General features: G+C 49.2%; 1 protein-coding gene across 1 annotated transcript in view; it reads left to right on the forward strand.

Moving 5' to 3' along the window:
• Positions 1 to 18569, forward strand: part of SPRED2 (sprouty related EVH1 domain containing 2) — a 116144-nt gene extending 97575 nt beyond the window's left edge. Inside the window, exons 5-6 of the mRNA XM_045979573.1 lie at positions 13300 to 13449; positions 15414 to 18569. Coding sequence (XP_045835529.1) covers positions 13300 to 13449; positions 15414 to 16079 — 816 coding nt within the window. The 3' untranslated portion in view covers positions 16080 to 18569. The remainder of the gene's footprint in view (positions 1 to 13299; positions 13450 to 15413) is intronic.
• Positions 18570 to 20219: the final 1650 nt, after the last annotated feature.

Below are 20219 nucleotides of genomic sequence, written 5' to 3' on the forward strand. Positions count from 1 at the left end.
GCATCCTCTTACAAAGCACAACATCATTACTATACCTAGAAAAATTAATAGGAATGTTGTAATAATCATCTGATAGTTGCCTACTAGTTCCTGACTTATCCCGAGAGTATCTTTCATTAGCTCTTTTTCTTTCATATTTTTAAATATTGGCTGCAGCCCTTTAAACATGTTTCCCTGTGTGCTCATCAGGAGAATACAGAGGTGTGTAAAGCGCGCCTCAAACCTTCATGGACATAATAGGATGGTTTGGATTGACCCGTGGAAGGGCCCTGACTGTAGAAAGTACTCTTGTCCAGGGTACTCTACAGATAGGGGTCTGGGGGTCAGAGAAGACCTCTAGGAGGGGAGGCTGCCCTGTTTCTCAGTGGCCTCTGAACCCCACTTAGGAAGGGGCTTCAAAGCTGGGCAGCACGCGCGAAGGCAGAAGCAGGGATGTGTGTGGCGAATCTCCTGAGGGCTGTGGACCCCAGCCTGAAGGGCCCAGAGCATGCGTAGGTAGGGGTGTCAGGAAATGAATTCAGTTGTCTTTCCATTGAGCGCCTGGTGTGCTGGGACTCTGAACAGGCTTCCTATAGTGCTCCAAGACCCTCTCAACAGTTGGCATGTTGCTTACATCTGTTCCTTTGTCATGTTTTTTCAAGAGACAAACAACAGCAGGCGGGTTAAAAGGTGGCTTCCTGTGCTCCAGAGCGAAACTGTCATTCGCAGCTGCTTCCCAGCTACCTGCCAGAAGTGATTTATAGAATCGTGAGAGGGCAAGAGGGAAAGGGGTGATGGAAGCCAGCATCCCTCCTGGTTTCCTCCTCTAATCCACAGGGGCTTGACTTGCTGCACTGGGGTGGTGCCGGATGCCCAGGAGGAGGTGTGGAAACAGCAGGGCTGTTTCAGACACTCAGCGGAGAAGGAGCTCCACGTAACTTCATCCCAGGCAGGCCCTGGTGTCTGTTTGCCTTCATTCCATTTGTTTACAAACAAGGGCCTATTAATAAGAGCAGCTCCCTTCCTGAGGGCAGGCCTCGTCTTCAGGCCTTTGACTGTTAGGAACTCATCCCCCGGAAGGCTGGGGAGGGTCATCAGGGGCTTTCTCCCCGGCTAAGTGAGGCGCCCAAAGGCCAGAGCCCAGGACAGGAGCAGCGTGTTGACTCCTTATAGAGTCTACAGCTTCCCAAAGCTTGTTGTATTCTCAAAAGATATTTAGAACTTGGAACTCATTTATTACAGATAGAGTATACATGGCAAGAAGACCTTCTGAACAACTTACGGATGGACCAGAACCATGAGGGCTTTCTGGGAGAAGAGCGTGTGTATGGGTCTAACCTGAGGAACCAGGAGGTTATCTTTGCCGCTAGAGCCAGGGGTTTCCCTCTGCTGCAGGGGATTCCTCGGCATAGAAGGAGCACAGGCCATTGTGGACAGTATACTGATGTGTGTTCTATGTTGGGAAATAAAGTCAGGGAAGAGAGACCCCGAATCCCCCTGGAGCCGTTGGGCACTCACCAAGCGTGGGCTGTCCCTGCTCACATTTCCCTGGCTCTCCTGCTTATCCGCCAAACCAGCTTGTCCTCCTGACTCCTCAGGATTGTGAAACCGTGCTGTAATTCCTCAGAGGAAAATTAATGTCCTGCTTGGCATGTGTATGAGTGCACACATGTGTGCATACACACACACACACACACACATACCCTGTCCGTGCATCTGTGGCCACTCGCCAGCACCGTTACCCTCTCGGGGTCCCGCTGCCTCTCCGTTCCCTTCCACTGCCATCAGCATAGACTCCCGATGAGTGACTGCTCTGATTTTCTGAGTTTGAGCTGTTGATTCATTGTGTATCCTATTTCTCCCTCCCATTGGTTACAGCTGTTTTGTCTCCTTTAAAATTCCAAAGCACTCTGTTGATGATTTCTGTCTTGCCATTTGAAAGCTTGCCCTTTTCTGTTTTTAAATTTCTTATTTGCCAAGTGAATGAACCTTTATCTAATTAGAAGCAGGACATTTCACTGGTATAGTCTCAGCAAAAGCTTTGCTCTAAAAGGTGCTCAATAAAACAGGTGGTCTGAACCCCAGATATAGGGGCTAACAATCATAGGTTTGCACATTTTATTCATTTGCCGTATTGTTATCCAGAGGGGAGCGATGCAAAGTTGGGTGATTTTGAGGGATGCTTGGTTGTTTTTCTAGCTGTGTTTTCTGCTGAGTCTACAAATGGGAGCTGAGCTCCTAGCATTGTTGCTCACTGGAAGCTTTTGATGGTTCCTGTGGTTTCTTGCCCTCCCCCTTGCAACACAGTCTCATCCTGGCCCCCTCTGCTCATGGGGACCTCAGTTATAGTGACTGCCACAGGTGAACACAAATCCCTACATGGCATGTGTGCCCTGCATTAAATATGCAGGTGTGAGACCTGAGACATTTGGTAAAATTTGGAAGGTGAATAATGCAAAAAATGCAAAGCAACGACAACAAAAAAGATTAGCATTCTATTTAACGGGAATTTTTTTGGCATTGCTAAGAGCTGGCACACCCTTGTTAATGCCCCTGACTGACAGCTTTTAGTTTCTTTCATTTCTGGGAGACTTTCATTTTGGGGGAGACTTAAAAAGGACAGAATGGAAAGACCCTCGAGTCTGTTCCTTCTGTTGTGCTTTTGTCTTGCAGAGAAGACACGTGCTGTGGCCTATCTTGGAAGGGAGGTCCATTGTCAGCCTGAGATAGGAACAGTTTAGCTCCGTGAATAAGCTGATCTGGTTTGCTCCCCAACTTCAGACTCACTTTCTCTGAGCTCCCTACAGTTGAGGACTCTGAGGCCAAAGGGTTCAGAGCCTACAAGAGGAGAAGGAGGAAAAATGGACCATATAAAACTAGAAGGGCTCTGGGTTTTATGGCCACTTAATGAAGAATTTTCCCTAGTCCATAAGGTTGGGTCCATTAAAACCTAGTGGTTTATTTCCTGCTGCCAAAGTCTACAATCACTGTTTAATTGTTATTAGAATCTTCATAGATAGACCAGGCTAATTTTAATGTGGTCTTGGGAGAACACAGCTGTACGCATACATACTTCTAGAGCAGGCTAATCTAGAATCTGTAGTCAGGTGTTGCCGCTGCTTCAGCTGTCATTGTGCTGAGTGGCTGGATTCTGGCTCTAAAGCTTGGGGATTAGGGGAAATATTTGCTTTATAGACAGATACTTGGGGGTGTATGAAATAGCTTAAGTCTTCTTCTTCCATAAGAAGAAGTCCTGAGATAATATCTAAATCTGCAAATCGGGAAACGGTTGTATATAACCACATGGCATTGGAAACAATGGAGAGAGGCACCAGAAGAAGGAACCACAAGAACTGGAAGGGTATTTTCTCTCTGGTGCTCAAGCATCAATGGGGAGGAGCAAAACTGCTATTGGTTGACAGGAAATGATACATGTGTGTTGAATTTTTTAAAATAAAGAGTGCCAGTGCTCGCTTCGGCAGCACATATACTAAAATAAAGAGTGCCGGGGTTTTCTCGGAGCAGGGCCAGGGGTTCAAGGGAGAAGGTGGAATGGAGACACACCCTAGTCCCGGCGATCCTGGTCCCCCCACATTGGGGGTTTAAAGACGTAAAGAGACACAGCACACGTTGAGGTCTGCGGCTGGAGGTGTGCGTCTTCCCGCTGTTTTCTCTGCCTGGTGCTAGGAAGCAGTGTGTCCGCTGTGCAGGTAATTAGCTGGAAGTGTTTGGCTTGCAGGGAGGCGAGGTTAGCTGTAGACACGCCAGCTCCTTAGAATTACAGGTCTTAGAATTGGAAGGGATTTTGAGTTCCTATCACATGAGCCAGCCTGCTTCCTCTGGCAAATGAAGTAGGATTCGCCTCATTTTACAGCCGCAGTTGTGGAAGCGGCTGAGAGTCGACTGGGTGACTTACTGAGGATCCCAGGGCCAGTTCATAGTGGAGGAGCCGTGAACACCCTCCTCCAGCCCCTCCGGCCCACCACGGCTATTTTTCTCTTCCTCTGTTGAATAATTATATTTATGATATTTCAGCTGTTCTATTTTTTCAACAACAACCAAATACAGGCATTATATTTTGGGGTTCTCTGGGACCCAAATTGGACAGGGGAGCAAAAAGAGGATAAATATATGAGCTATGCCCTGCGTGGCCCATTCATGGGACAGACTGGGAGCCTCCTGAGTGTAGCCGCCCAGAGGTCCCCAGAATAGCAAGTCAAAGCTTAACTAGAGGAAAGCCTCCCCTATATAAGGTCTTGATTTTTTTCCCGTGCCTTCTAGGTTTGTACTCCCACCACCTAGGTATTGTTTCTGGATTCGGGCAGTCCTCCTCAGCAGCCCTTAGTGCCTAAAGGCATCCATCCTGTGTAATGAGATCACTCCTCCCCTGTGCACCCAGAATGGGATTTAACGTGTGTACCCTCCGCTTGGCCGAATTGAGAGGAGCAATCCACGTCATTTTGCGTGGGTCTGAATTCTCGCCTAGAAGCCAGGAGAAGAAGGCTGATATTTGGATTACATTTGGCGTTTCATCATACTTCAGGCAGGTAGCCCTCCTTCACAGAGGAAAAATGTCCTGTCTTTCAGAACACCATCCGCTTCCAGCCATGTTTTGCCTAGACTCTAAAACTTGGTCCTTCCTCGTGCCCTCTGCTTGAACCCTTGACATCCTGTTTACTACAAGCTGCATTTTATTACTTTCTGGCTATTCAGAGCAGTTGTCCCTAATGACATCCCAGGCACCGCCCAGCCACCCCAGGTGTTTTGTAAACCATGGCTACAGCAAGTGTTTGAAACCAAAGTACTGAGAAGCAGTTTGTTTTGTCCTAGATGGGCTTTTGAGGATTTGCAAGTTGTGCTTGTTTTCATTCCTGAGTTAAGGAGGAAAATGATGAATTCATTGCATTTTGTAGTTACCAAGACTTCATGGGGGCTGGGGGGAGAAGTACAGGACACCACGTTTCCCTTTTCTTGAAGTTTTTTCCACCTACTCCATCCCAACAGATGTTAAAACTGAAGGCAAATCTAATTCTGTAATGAGTGGGGTTCGTTTACTGATCTTCTAAGAAGTGGTGGGTGACCTCCGAGTGTGTGGAGTTTGGAAGCTAGGGAGAAGAGGCCTGCATTCCAGACTTGGTTCTGCTAGTAGTAAACTCTGATCGCAGAATCTCGTGAAGGCGAATGTATTTCCTCCGAGCCTCTGTTTGCCACCCCTGGGGAGGGGAAGGAGAGGCGCCATGGTGTGGGGCTGCCCCTGGCATGGGCCCTGGGTTTTCACGTATGTGACCGCACGCAGGCCTCACAGCTACCCTGTGAGCCACATAGTGACACTCCTCTGTCTGCAGATAAAATCAGCGAAGCTCCCTACCCTGCCCACCCAGAATGCAAACTTCACATCTGCCTGCCGCCTTTCAGAGAGTTTTAAGAAAAGGAAATGTTCATTCCATGAGTTTCTACCTATTAGATAAGCCAGATTCCCTTCATTGCAAAGTCCTGGGCTCCAGACTACTTCAGTGAGGCCTGAGGTTCCCGGCATCCCTCCTGGGAAGCCCCCGTCTCTCTTAGCTGATCAGTGACTCAGACGTTTTCTGTTGTCTCTACCTTTGCAGTCAAGGGATTGGGCAGAGTGGAATGGAGAGAGGCTTTGGAAAAAGAGAAAATAGGTTCAAAATGTAAGCCACTTCTACAGAGCTTAGCCAGTGAAGCTGATGAGTCTGGTGGCTGATTAAGAAAAGCAAAAATGTGGTGGAGGGGCATCTGTGTGCTTTGTGGTCGACCCCAGGAAGCGGCGTCCCAAACTGCTGCTGGCCAAGGCCCAGCCCTGTACGGGGTGGCTGGAAGGTCTCAGAAGATGGGTGGGAGCCGCTCTGTCTTCTAAATGAGAGTGTCAGGCTCACACTGCATAGTAAGGGGAGGATCTTTTTATTCCACACGAACTACCTACAGTGGTTAAACTAAAGCAATTAATACGTCTAAGGCTCAAACAAAAGCTTTGAAATACTCTCTCGGTTTCAGGAAGCCCAAAAGCATTTTGCTAGCCCTCCCACTTGTGTCTGTCTTCATTTACATGTGTCTCCTCTCATCTTTTCAAGCTGTGGCTGGCAGGATACTAGTCTTTCCATTTTCTTCCTTCCCATAGAGCACATATTCAGGGTTACCTGAAACCCCGCCTTCCTGCTCCCAGCCCCTCGGCCCTTCCCGGGAAGCCAAGCTGGGGCTAGGGTATATCAGAGTCCTCTCCTTTTGTAGCAAAATTTCACCTAACTTGAGAGTTTCGAAACCTAAACTCATTTGAAAATCATTTTTTTCAATGAGTGGGAATTTGGTTTTTGTTGTTTTCCTCACAATGAAAGAATGCCCACTTTATCCTCCGGGTCCCAGAGAGCAGAATGTCGTAGAGTCTAGGGACAAAGTCGGCTCTTTCCCCTGTTCCTGCAGCTGCCTCGTAGACCCACACTGCCTGCTGGCTGGGGCCGTGTAAGAGTCTGTGTGTATACATACTTAAAAAAAAAAAAAATGAGAAGCCCTTGCAGTGGAAAAAAGGTCAGATATTGCGTTGGTTGCATCAGCTGTTGAGATCTATTTTGGTGGCAGATTGCAGTAAAAATAATACAAATTGTGGTCATAACTACTAGGTAGCCTCCTTTAAAAATGTAAACGAGCAGCAGCATCTGCAGACAGGAATTCTACTTAATCAATCTGAAGGAATCCTATGCCCGCCTGCCCACCCCCGCCAACAATCAGAGAGGCAACAGTCTTGGTCAAACCCCTTGGACATCTAATGTTCTTAGGAGGGGGGAGGGTTACATATGCTCCCCACAGTTCCCTCAGACCTTGGAGATCACTCAGTGCTTCTCCCTTGTTTTACACACAAGGAAACTGAGGCCCTGGGAAGTTAAACAGCTTGTGCAAGACACCTGGCCTAACCTGGCGTCACTTCTCTTTATATGGTGCAGTTGGTGTTGAACAGCGCTATGTGATTTCTGGGTGAGACGGCCTGGCTCCTTAAGCATTTCTTTTCTTTTTCTTTTTTTTTTTTTTAAGATATTATTTGTTTATTTAACAGATAGAGATCACAAGTAGGCAGAAAGGAGGAAGCAGGCTCCCTGGCTAAGCAGAGAGCCCAATGCAGGACTCAATCCCAGGACCCTGGGATCATGACCTGAGCCGAAGGCAGAGGTTTAACCCACTGAGCCACCCAGGTGCCCCTCCTTAAGCATTTCTTACCTTCATTTTTCTAGGCCTCACTTAAAACAAGTCGTCCTCTTAACCTCCTGGCGTTGTCGCTCCTTACAGTATGTGTTTCCTTCTATCAGCTCATGTGCGTCTTGGGACACAGGGATGATGAAGTGACTATCCTTGTTTGCGTTTCCTTTTTTTCCCTTTTTTTTTAAGATTTTATTTATGTATTTGACAGAGAGAGTGGGGAGCGGCAGAGGAAGAGGGAGAAGCAGGCTCCCCATTGAGGAGGGAGCCCAAAGAGGGGCTCGATCCCAGGACCCTGAGATGACCTGAGCCGAAGGCAGACGCTTAATGACTGAGCCACCCAGGTGCCCTTGTCTGCCTTCCTGAAGGTGGGGTTCATCCCATTTGTTTCTCTCCCTAAGACGGAGAAGGAAATTGCCAGTTGCCAGCCTCCTCTCAGTTGCAGATATGGAGCAGAATGCTCCAGGTGCCTCTTCAGTAGTTCCAAGTGTCCTTGAAAGAACAGCCCGGGGACATCTGTCCTCTCTGTCCTCTCCCATAAGCAGTGTTTGCTGCTGCTGCTGCCGCTGCCTCCACCGTTGTTGTCCGTCCTTTTGGAAGAACAAAGATCTAGCAGGAAAACTCAAGGGGAGCTGAAGAGATGCACAGAGCCTTGAAAACACTTGTTTCACTTTGAAATGCAGAGTCTGACCCACCCTGAATGCCCCAAAAAGCTGTTGGTCAACAGCCAGGATTCCATCCCAGGATGGGTCACTGAAGCAGACTGCCTCCTCAGCTGCTCTGGCTTCTTGGTGCTTTCCCTCTTCCCTTCCTTGAGCTTCCCTTGGTCAAAGAGGTCAGCCTTCCAAATGAAGAAGGCATTTTCCAGACCCAGGGCATGTGAACAGATGCGTGTGCTTCAGGAACTTCCAGATAAACCCAAGAAAAGGGAAGAATGGCTGAGGTTCCAAGAGTAAGAAATGCTGTCTTATAAAATATGCCCATGCAGAAGGGAGCCAGCCACAGGTTGAACGTGAGACTTGGCTCTTCTCTCCTTTCCCTGTTCATTCTGGTTTCCACCCAAACCAGGCAGCCTCAGCGAAGTATCTTTTATACTTTGGATTGTGATCATTGTCAGATAGCGTGACATTAAAGTCACTTAGAAGAAAAGTCTGTATCAAGTTTTGAAGCTCTGGTATGTTTCTCTTATTCGTTGTTAAATTCTAGGGAATTACAAGAAATATCTGAACTCTCAAAATAAGTACAGTTTATGTCTGCAGAGTCTGTCCCTTGGAAGCTTGCTCTTTCTGAAGAATTTTATTAGATGTTCACTGGCAACCTTGTACCTCCTTTTCTCTTCATCTGAGGCTTGGTCTGGGTTATCCACCCATCTGGGATGGAAACCACGTGGCCTTGCCCCCACCACATCACCTTGCATGTCTGAGCCCACATCCCACCAACCACCCAGCCGAAACCCGGGGAAGGAATGAGTGCCGTGATCCAAGTGCATTCGATCAGGTCACTCGTGTCTCTATTTTCTTGATTCTCAGGTTGGCAGTGGTCACTTTTTCGTCTTCGTGCCCTCTGACCCTTGCTCCCACCCTCCCCTCATTCCTTCTCTCACCTTCCTGTTCCGTCTAGGCTGTTCCTTACCAAAGTCTTGTCTCGGCGTTCTCCCCCCTGTTAGAGGGTTTCAGCACCAGGCCACACAGAGCTTGTTACCTTCAACAGAATGACACAACTTTTTTTTTTTTTTAAGATTTTATTTATTTATTTGACAGAGATCACAAGTAGGCAGAGAGGCAGGCAGAGAGAGAGGAAGGGAAGCAGGCTCCCTGCTGAGCAGAGAGCCCGACGTGGGGCTCAATCCCAGGACCCTGGTCATGACCTGAGCCGAAGGCAGAGGCTTAACCCACTGAGCCACCCAGGCGCCCCAGAATGACACAACTTTTAATTAGAGGATGATTTCCTGAGCTGAGACCTTGTCATTTCATTAGAACACTCTGTCGAGTTTCTGTTGTTCAATGCCCCCTGTCAGGTTGCAAACTTCTCCATTGGACAGCTTTTGAATAATGGGCATGGACATTGAGTCAGAGTCCAGCCCAAAGCCAGAGGCAAGATTTTTCCGAAGCAAATGTGCAGGTGGTGGGGTTCTGCTTGCTGAGTCCCATCACACAGGAGCTCCCGCCAGTCAGCAGCCGACCTGGCCCTCGCCGTCCACGGGGGTGCAGTGCTGAAGGCTCCCTGTCCCTGGATGTGGTGTGGAGAGGCCTGTTGCTGAAACCTCTGCCTCTGTTCTGCTTGAGCTCAAACCCACAAGAGAGACAACCCCTGGAGAGCACAGGGAGTTTAAAACACAGCCAGAGTCTTTTCAAGGTGAAGGTGACAATGTCAGATTGGTCGGTCGGTCGGTGTCATTCACTTGTGCACTCAAATAACAGACGTTCGGAATCTGGCGTGTGTGTGTGTGTGTGGCTTCGGTGGGCTGCTTTTCTCCAGCTTGTGTGGAAACCACAAGCAGAGTTGTGGGAGAGTCAGTTCTGCAGGACCTGTGGAGGGGGTGCCTGGCTGGCTCAGTCTGTAGAGCCTATGACTCTTGATCTCAGGATCATGCCTTTGAGCCCTGCATTGGGCAGCAAGATTACTTAATTTAAATTTAAAACATAGGGGCACCTGGGTGGCTCAGTGGGTTAAAGCCTCTGCCTTCGGCTCGGGTCATGATCCCAGGGTCCTGGGATCGAGCCCCACATCGGGCTCTCTGCTCCGCAGGGAGCCTGCTTCCTCCTCTCTCTCTGCCTGCCTCTCTGCCTAGTTGTGATTTCTCTCTGTCAAATAAATAAAATATTTAAAAAAAAATAAAATAAAATAAAAAAATAAATTTAAAACATAAAGGTGCATGTGGATAAAAGGTTTTTCCCCCTTGTTTCTTGGAGGTGCCCTGATAGTACATTGCTTTTGTTTGTAGGTCACACTCACTGCCTGCAAGGGCTGATACTCTAGGTCTGGAATAAGCCGCGCCTGTAGTGCAGACTCTCTCATGCTCTCCTTTCCAGAGTCCAGACAGACCCCGAGCAGTCCGGGCACGGACTTCAGCTCTGCCTGCAGAAGGCCATGAACTGTGGACATGCTTCAGAGCTTTCTGGCCTTCTTGCTCCCTGTACAAATCTGTCATTAGATGAGGAGATACTCATCTAATGAGCTCTGCTGAGCTCTGCTCAGTCTCACGTTCTCTGACAGTGTCCAGGGAGCTTTGCACTGGACTGTGCAGCGGGCAGAGGCTGCTCGGGGTTCGGGAGGTAGGATGGCTGCATCGGAGGTGGCATTGCTGGTTGGCTGATGAGCACCAGGAAAACACGTGTGTGCCTCATGGTTCCGAATGACTTTCTCCACATTGTTAACCTGGACATAGGTCACAGGAAATAGGGTGGAGGAGGGCGAACAGACGATTAACACGGAGCTGGCCACGATGCAGAGTGCATATCACAGTGTTCTGTACACGGGTAGCTTCTGTCCAGAGAGAGGACTGTCGTGTGTGGTGCTGCTTAAGAGTTTAACCCTTGAGATTTGACTCACGCTAAAGGGCCCCCACTTACTCATTCAGGAAGTATTTATTGAGATCTTTAGAAACCTCTGTATCATGACACGTCATCCCCTTATCTCCTAGGCTTGCCTAAAGTAGGGCGCACCTTTTTACTTGGAGGGATTGTGGTCGAGTTAATCTCCGCAAAACTCCTCTGAGAGCGGGCAGCGGGAAGGGCTGGTAGGGGCTAGAAGCAGCAGTGCTGTGTATGGACTCCCCGCACCCACCCCCCTCCCCAGGCGTGATGATCAGGGCTGCATTTCCGTCCAGCTCTGCAGTAGCTGCCTGCCCCGGTCGGGTCAGCAGGACCCTGCCTGGCTTGGATCTGTCGTCCTGTGTGTGAATCGGAGACAGTGCTCTGCCTGCGTCTGTGTACCAGCCCCCCACCCCCCGACCCCGAACAAGCCGGGGCCTGGCAGACAGCCAGAGACAGGGACGAGATCTTGGCTTAATTCTGTCTGATCTAAAACCACCCGTGTGTGAAAAGAGGGCGGTAGTCAGTACCTCTGAAGATGGGAAGAAAGAGCGGATGAGAGTGGGAAGACAGGACAGAGTTTGGGAGAAAGTAAGCATTCCTGTGTATCTGTTTGGTTGCTTTCAGCTATTGGGATTTGAAGAGTAAATAGCAATTCTTCCCTAAGTCCTGAAGTACTGAGGGGGAGAAAAGAAAGGAAATGCATGAAGAGTGATGATACCTGTCCTGGCCCACGTGTGCAGGAAGCAGACAGCTCAGGTGGGGAGACACCACGATTGGACAGACCCACCCTGCCAAAGCACAGGGGCGCTGATCTCCACAGCCTCCCACAGTGGGGTGGGCTCTTGGCCTCCAAGAGGACCACACTGTCCCCAGAGTGGATGCCGGCATGTGCTGTTTGGGGTGGCTCCTGAGAGGCCGAGAAGTAGCAGACTGTGTACCCAGTTCCGCTGCACTGCTGTGGAGAGGAACGAGGAGAGGCAGAGTGTGCTGCGGGCAGGACTGCCAAGGCGGGGGAGAGCAGAAGTGAGGGGAAACTGTGCCCCAGTGATGAAGCCAACACATTCTGGCCGAAGTTCCCAAGGCAATATGCTCACACCATGGGGACAGCCTAAGGTAAATCAGGATTCAGGCTTGACAAGCTCCAGAAGCTCAAATGGCGTCTGTGGGGGTAGCTGCCCTGGTTTGGCTTCACTTCCTCCTCAAGAGGTTCTTTCCTTATGCCCTCACCAGGATTCCAGGCTTCTAGGACCCTTAGATCTTAACTGCCAAGATAAAGACAGCATCTTTTCTGACCTCTCCATGAAAAATCTTCGTATTACGTCAGAAAGGACCGTGAATCCGAACCTGAATTAGTCACTCTGGATTGAGGGATCAGAAACAGCATCAGCTCTGCATCACTTGGACCAAACAGGATTAAAGGGAAAAAATCTGAAGGGTTGGGTCTCCAAAGAGGTGCTGCACGTGTCCACCAAGTTTTAAAAATTGACAGTCATTAAGTTGCATAATGGGAGTATGGGTATCTTTGTCCTAAATACTGGTCCCATATTTCTGGGCAGGTATTACTTTGTAAATTGGGAGTGAGGGTATAAAAATAATTTTCATAAGTCTGTTTTAACCTTGCCCCCAAAAAGATATACAATGCTAATAAAAAACATGTAAGATAAAGAGAGAAATAAGCAAATGAGGCAAGGGGATTAAGACATTGAGAAGCAAGAGCCAAGGAGGAGTTCTTGATTTTTCCCGAAATAGGACACCTAGATACAAGAAATAACTTTTCATTGATTTGGGAGAGAAAAGGATCTGTGACTCTGAGGAGCCAGGAGAGGAGAGGATTCTGAGGATTCCTGGCTTTCAATGTGGTGGCCACAGTCCATCCCAATATGTGATCATCACCTTCCAAAGACACTTACAGAGCCTCCAGTCTGAACCCATCACCTCTGCTGGGGGAGCAGCTCTCACCACCGAAAGACAGGGGCCTTCATTCTCTGTGCAATCCCCTCTCTTTCTTCCCCCCCCCCCCCCCCACCAGCTTACAGTGACCACCCCCCAAGGCTTGCTTTCAACTCCAAATTACAAAATTTCTTCCAGGAAAGCCAATGCCCGCGATACCCTTGAGGTATCCTTATTGCTGAGACTTTCCCAGGCTGGGATTAGCTCCGCACAGAAACATTTGGATTTGATTTTTTGCCTGTTTGCATCTCCCCTGTGCACCAGAGTCCCATGCAACCAGGGCTACAAGTGAGGGGACCATTTTTGATCAAACTGGGCCATATTCACAGGAGGCCTGATGAAGTGAGCCCTTTCCCCAAAGCCTGGTGACTGCTCCCACATTTGAGAAAACAAACCCAGCTTTCCAGGGTTGGGTGGCTGGCTTTCTCTGCCCTTTGAGCCAGCCACATCGTGTTTAGACAATCTGGCCCTTTAGGGGTCCTTCTGCCTCCCACAGCCAAGATAAACTCCAGATTTCGGGAAGTCCAGCAAGACACCACAAGTGGGGGTAGACGGCGTGTTCGGTTTGGGTATGTGGGTTTGGTTTTTGTTTTTGTTTTAATTAACTGGGTTACCTCCCTCTAAACAGACAGCTACAGACAGTTCTTCTAATTCCTCCCAGAAGAGGGAACAACCTACTCGGACAATCTCTTCTCCCACATCCTGTGAGCACAGGAGGATTTATACCCTGGGCCACCTCCACGACTCATACCCCACGGACCACTGTCACCTTGAACAGGTGAGCAACCCTCTGGTTCCTCCAAGAGCACAGGGTGGGCAGCTGCTGATTCTGGGACAGCCCCCTTCCCCTTCCATGTGACCCAAAGCTCATGGCCAGGCATCCTCCGTTCCCCATATTGATGGTGGTGGTGGCAGCTCATGCCTACTTAGCTTTCTGTATGCGAGACCCCATGCTAAACCTTTCCTGTGCTTAAGCTTGTCGAATCCTCACAGATGACCCCACGAGGCATGTCCTCAGCATCCCCAGTTTATAGAGGAGAAGGCTGAGGCTTAGAGAGAGCCATTGATAGAACAGGTTACAGATGCAAGCGTGTGCTTACCCAGCATGCTACGCTGCCCCCCGAGTTCCTCTGTGCAAAGGGCCTCCTGGCTTGGTGTGAAAGCCCAGAGCCAGGATCAGGACTAAAGAATGCTGTCCGCTTGGCTCGGGCACCCTGGCATCGCAGGCTGCAGGCCCAGGCTTGCTTGGGGAGATGTAGCTGGAGTCTGGAATTCAGTAACTCAACAAATATTTACCAGGCGGCTGTTCTGCGGAGCAGGTTCCCAAACTGTGGGACATGGACTGGTGCCCGTGGAGGGTGATGTGGCCACCAGTCTGCTCTGAAAAGGAAAAAAGGAACACAGGGCAGTGAAGGGTTTTGGTTTTGTTTTGTTTTCAACATAAAGCTAGATTGATAGAAACCTTAAAAAAAAAACAAAAAACTTTGTGCTTCCTAATATTTTGGCATTAAAATACTCTTTTTTAAAAATCACTTTATGGTACCTGTAGTTGGGGATTGACCTTTTGACTCCTTACTTTGCAAAATAATTAGCAAAGCCTGTTCTGCTCCCAGGATTTGTTTTGATCTATATAAGATGACGGTTTTCCGAAGTCTGTGAAACTCTGTCAGGAATCTAATAGGAATTTGGCAATATGTGAGACATGGTCCCTGCCCTCAAGGAGCGCACGTTCTGGTGAGAGTGATGGACAGATTTAGTTAGCAGGTGATAAATCCTGTGACAGTATTAGATTGATGATGACAGAGACAGGTGTGAGCCACACCTGTGTGATAGAGAATCTGAGGCTTAGGTACGTGCTAGTAAATTCCAAAATCCGAATTTTACTCTAGCGGGTTCCCTCGGAGCCATGTTCCTCACCCCTTAAGAAGCCTTCATCCCCAGAGGACGTCAGGTGGATGGATAACTACAAGTTCAGTGCCTGCCCCCATGGACAGGGCCTCCCTGACTCCAGAGCAGGACTCGCTGCGAAGAGGACTTTGTGGCCCCCTGGGAGAATTCGAGGCAGGGAGGGGTGAGGCTCTGGGTCTGGCCTGCACCAGCTCACATTCCAGCCTGCCCCTCACTACCTGTGAGACCCTGGCAGCATGCAGACTCCAGGCAGTCAGCCTCCGGATCTGCACTCCTCCCCTTTCTGTAGCTTCCCAACCAGATGACAAGAGACCCCCATATCCTAGCTCCTTGTATCCGTTTTTGCTTTTCTGAACATGACCCACAGTGCAAAATGCATTTCATGTTGTGACCCAGTAGGCAGCTCTCACAGACACAGAGACACCCACAGAGGCCACCCTGTAACAGGCAGTGTGCTCCTGTCCTCTGTTCCCCGGGGAGAAAAGCTGGTCTTGCAAAAGAGAACGCGCTGTACAGACACAGGTGAAACTAATCTAAGCTGTTAGAAATCAGGAGGGCTTCACCGTCACCTTAGGGAGAGAGGGGAAGTCCCTTTTTACGCATCCCCTCGTGTATGGTAGTACCTTGGCAAAAGGAAAAAAAATTCCGACCCAGGAATGGATGGCGAGTCACAAGTTGCAGGACCTTCGACCTAGGAGCCGTTCACTCATTGCAGGGTGGGGCCGATCTTTGTGTCAAGAAAGGCCTTCGGCAAGGCCAGAGGTACACAGTGGAGGATTTGGGGGGTTGTTTGTGCTGCTGCTGTAAAACAGTGTCTCCTTTCTCCCGGGGCAGCCGATTCCGAGGCCCTACCGCCAGGTGAGCTTCCCCGACGACGACGAGGAGATCGTGCGCATCAACCCGAGGGAGAAGATCTGGCTGACGGGCTACGAGGACTACCGGCACGCGCCCGTGAGGGGCAAGTCCCCGGACACGTCGGAGGACGCCGACTCGTACGTGCGCTTCGCCAAGGGCGAGGTCCCCAAGCACGACTACAATTACCCGTACGTGGACTCCTCGGACTTCGGGCTCGGCGAGGACCCCAAAGGGCGCGGGGGCGGCGTGATCAAGACCCAGCCGTCCCGGGGCAAGTCCCGGCGGCGGAAGGAGGACGGCGAGCGCTCCCGGTGCGAGTACTGCAGGGACATGTTCAACCACGAAGAGAACCGGAGGGGCCACTGTCAGGACGCGCCCGACTCCGTGAGAACTTGCATCCGCCGCGTGAGCTGTATGTGGTGTGCGGACAGCATGCTCTATCACTGTATGTCGGACCCCGAGGGAGACTATACAGACCCGTGCTCGTGCGATACTAGCGACGAGAAGTTTTGCCTCCGGTGGATGGCTCTTATTGCCTTGTCTTTCCTGGCCCCCTGTATGTGCTGTTACCTGCCCCTTCGGGCCTGCTACCACTGCGGAGTGATGTGCAGGTGCTGCGGGGGGAAGCACAAAGCGGCCGTGTGACTCAGTTTCCCTCCTTCCCCTCCTCCTCCTCCTCCTCCTCTTCCTCCTCCTCCCACAGCCACGAGGGGACTTGTCTCCGACATACTCTCACCTTCTTCCCTGCTCCCTGGTACCTTGAGGCGCTATTCCAGCCTGGGGAGCCCGCCTGGTGGACTCTGCACTTCCCCCCGCCCCTCCCAACCCCCACTCTGCATCAGACACACACACACCCACACAGTGTTGGAAGGAAAGGAACCTCCACACAGACACTCGTGTATTATTAACGATCTGTAATCAATCTGTCTTATACATGCGTTGATTTCATGTCTTTCCTCCCCACCTCTTCCAGTGCAAAGGCGCCTGTAGTCGGACTGCTGGTTTGGGGTGGGGTTTGTAGTTGGTTTTTCCAGCCGCTTCATTCTCTTGGTTCAGCTCGCTGGTTGCTAAGGAGCATTGGGTTCCTGTAGATAGGTAACGTCAGAGCGATGAAACCCCACCAGAAGTATTTTAACCTGCAGCGGGATTGTGTATAGGAGGTGAGCCAGTTAACAAACTTCTCCCACAAAACAAGATCGCTTTAACTTTTTGGAAAGCCAAATTTCCCAAGGAAGCTGCAGTTTCTATCTGGAGCGCATCCTCATTCTCTGCCCTCACCCAGAAATCTGTCAACCATTTACTGATGCAAAACATTCATCCATGAAATGACTGAGAATTGAGCCTTAACTTGAGATTAACTTGTGTGAATCAGGAAAATTCCTTAAACTGCATTGCATCCTCATGGACCACGCCTAGAAAGGGGGGATTTCAGGTCTCTGAGAGCCTCCCCGGTAACCCCTTAAATAGAACTTTTTAAAAATTGTGTCCCCACCACTTCTAAAAATTTAGCAATATTAGAAGACAACACTAAGAAATTGTGCTCATTGTTTTGCACATGAAATAGTTGAGTCATACACATACACACACCCGTGTTCTCCAAAGAGTTCCAGTTGAGAAACACCAAGGTTGTGGTAAATAAAATTAAAGGAGCTTCCTCCCATATCCCCTGTTTTGGGGGAGGGGTGCATTTTAAATGTCCTAAATCTGAAGAGTGGTGGGTTGCATTTTGTTCATGGGTTTCTGTTTTTGTTTTTGTTCGAAACTGAAATTCACATCACCAAATTCTTCGTTTATACTTGGGGGGATAAAAAAACCAAGGCCATATGTAAAAACCCTTCCAATGCCGAAGTGTCTTTCTCCTGCATCTCCAATCCCAGACTTGCCAGTTTGGGTGCACAGATGGTTAGGTCAGCAGTCTGGGTCTACCTGTCGTCTTGCCATGTAGGAGGCTTCTAATTAGCTGGAAAAAAGTATTTTTCTAATATATTGCAAGGAGTAGCCAAATCTCATTGCAGAAAGAAGAAAAGCAAAGAGTGGTACCTAGCATAGTACAATCAGAACGTCACGGAGACCATAGGGAACAGGCTTGTCAAGGCTGGCTCTTCTTCCCGCCATGATCTTCCTGTGCTAATTGCCAGCTGAGGGCATGGCCTGTTCTCTGTACCTCCACTCCCCCCATCCCTTCTCTATTGCACACAGGACAACTAGTCTTCAAGGAAAGGGACTTTTTTCCAGTCTGCCAATCGTATTGGGAAAATGCTAGCCATGCTTACCTTCATGGAATGTTTTCAGCTCATCCGAGCGCCCATCACATTTCTTTAGTCAGATCATCGGTGTAAATACTCCGTGTGCTTATGAGTTAGTTGGTAGATGTTTTCATTTGTTGGGAGTGACTGGTTTGGGCCTTCTGGCTTGGAAAGGAGCAGAGAGCTGTCAGTCTGGTGATGGAAGAAAAGAGAACTGTTTCCCAGCCTGGAGAACATGTAGAAAACCTCCAGCCAGCCTCCAGACCCTGTCAAGAGACCAGCTCCCCCCCCCACCCCGTTCCCCCTCCTGAGGCATTTCCTCAGGGCCTTTCTCAAGGTCTCTCCTCTCTACAAAGCACAACACTAATGTAGGTTTGTTAGACCTAAGTTCAAGTGCCCCTATTTATTTCACTAGGAACACACACATCCTGGCACATTTTGTTTGTAGTCCCTGTTTAGTTGTTACTGACCCCTTGTCCTTTTCCACCCTTTGAAGAGTTATGCTGGTGAATCTTACTCCGCCTATACGTTTTGGTCTGTGAAGGCAGCGAGTGGTTAAGGGCACAAGGACAGCCATGGGGACATTGATGTAAATACGTCTCTCTCTCTAATTGCCACACTGCAGCTGAACAGTGTGTAGTATTTTCCCAGTCAGCTTTGCCATACTGACGTCAATCATTTGAGAGAAATTATTCAGATTTTATTTTTGTATCTGTGGTAACAAAACATTAACCAAAAGATTTGTTTGGAAGCTTCCTCTAACCACCTCCCACCCCCAAGCTATTTGCTCACATTAACAAATTAAAGTGCCTGAAGCATAATTCATTCTTTACCTGTATACTAAAAACCCTGTTGTATTGATTTTTTTATAATAAGCCTTTTTACCTCTGTGTAAAAAATATATATACAAGTGTATGATGTACATTTTAGTTCTTAACTTTTTTTTATGGTTTCTAATATGTATGACCAATGTAGTCATTGCTTTAAAATGTACCATGTAAATATAAACACATCCTAAAGATCATTGACGTTGGGGTATTTGTCTGACAGGAGATTGGGGGGGCGGTTGAGCCTCAGCACATGCAAGAGTTCTCGCAGAGGATGGGAAGGGGCTTCCTTTGGAGCAGGACGCGTGGACACTGGTCTGTTTTTGTGAGGCCCTTCCCGGCTGTGCTTATGTCATATTCCCGAGGGGAGACTGCAGCTCCTTGGGCTTGGATGCTTCAAGCGAAAGGAATGCTGTATGTCACAGCCCCGGGAACACCCCCTCGTCCTAGGCCTGGCTTCCCCAACGTGTGCTCCTCAGAGGGAACAGCTGTACTTCCTCTGAGTTGTTTTCCACCAATTCCTATTGAACTTCGGGTGGGTGGGTTTGTGTGGAGTTCGGGAGATGGTTTCTCACAGAAAACAATTGTTAACACTGCAAGACCCTTGGTCTCCTCAGAGTGGTTCTTTTTCAGTGACATTTGGCCACTTTCCCTCCCAAGTGGGCTCTTTGGATGCTCAAAAGTTACAGTGGCAATCCCCAGGAGGAAGGTGTGGGGTTTTTTAAGGGTCACAGAGGAAAGTGTCAGCTTCTCTCCAGAGAACGGAGCAGGGGCCTTAAAAAGACACGGAGAGGGGCCCTCTTAGTTTTAACTCTTAAAAGCCACTGACAAAGGTGAAAAACAATAGAAGATGCTGGAAGTTGGAAAGCCCGAGGAGAGAAACAAGCCATAAAGATTAGTAACTAAGAGAGACCAGAGAACATGAAAGCTCTTCAGAGTAGGGGGGCCTTAACGATTATAGTGGGGTGGAGAGCCAACATGGGACAAGTGAAGACATCCAGTGGAAAACATGTTTCAAGAAATTTGATGAGCCCTGGCCCTTTCCCGGCCTTGCTGTCATACCTCTCTCTGCTCACCTCCCTTTTGGGGCTTGAGAAGGGGTCACTGGTCAAGACCCTTGCTCCATCTTCTGTGCTCTCTTGGGCCCATCAGGCTGCCTCAGGATTAGCTGGTCATCTGGCGCCCTGCGTGCTCAGGCAGGAGCAGGGCATGCTGCACACATCATCTCCTTTAAACCTCCACTGAGAAGGGGGTTCATTTCCACTCAGGTGAGAAAGCAGAAAAATAAAGTCCATTAATTCACAATTCCATGTCTCTGCCATTACTAGCCTATTGACCCTTGGGCAAGTGACTTCACCTCTTGGAGCTTTTTTTTTTTTTTTTTTTCAGGTAGAGGAAATAACCCCCTGTTCTCGGCACATCGGGAAGGTCAAAGGCTCTACTGCAGTTACAGTGCAGGACACAGGAGGTGCTTCGAAATGCTAGTCCTGTCCTCAGTTCCTCCTCTATTCTGGAAACATCAGGAACTGGAGAGGACAACCGCTTGAAGCATAGGAAGCTGAAGTGCTTGTGGCTATTTTGTGAGTATCCAGACCTACTACGTTGAGATTTCTTTTTCTTAACCTCTCTGCAGTTCTAAATTCACTTTTGATTCCTTGCCAGCCCAAGGGCTAGCCGCAGAAGTGTACTAGGCTGGCCGGATTCCTCTGGGG

Source organism: Meles meles, chromosome 15, assembly GCF_922984935.1.
Source record: "Meles meles chromosome 15, mMelMel3.1 paternal haplotype, whole genome shotgun sequence".
In the NCBI taxonomy this organism is placed as follows: domain Eukaryota; kingdom Metazoa; phylum Chordata; class Mammalia; order Carnivora; family Mustelidae; genus Meles; species Meles meles.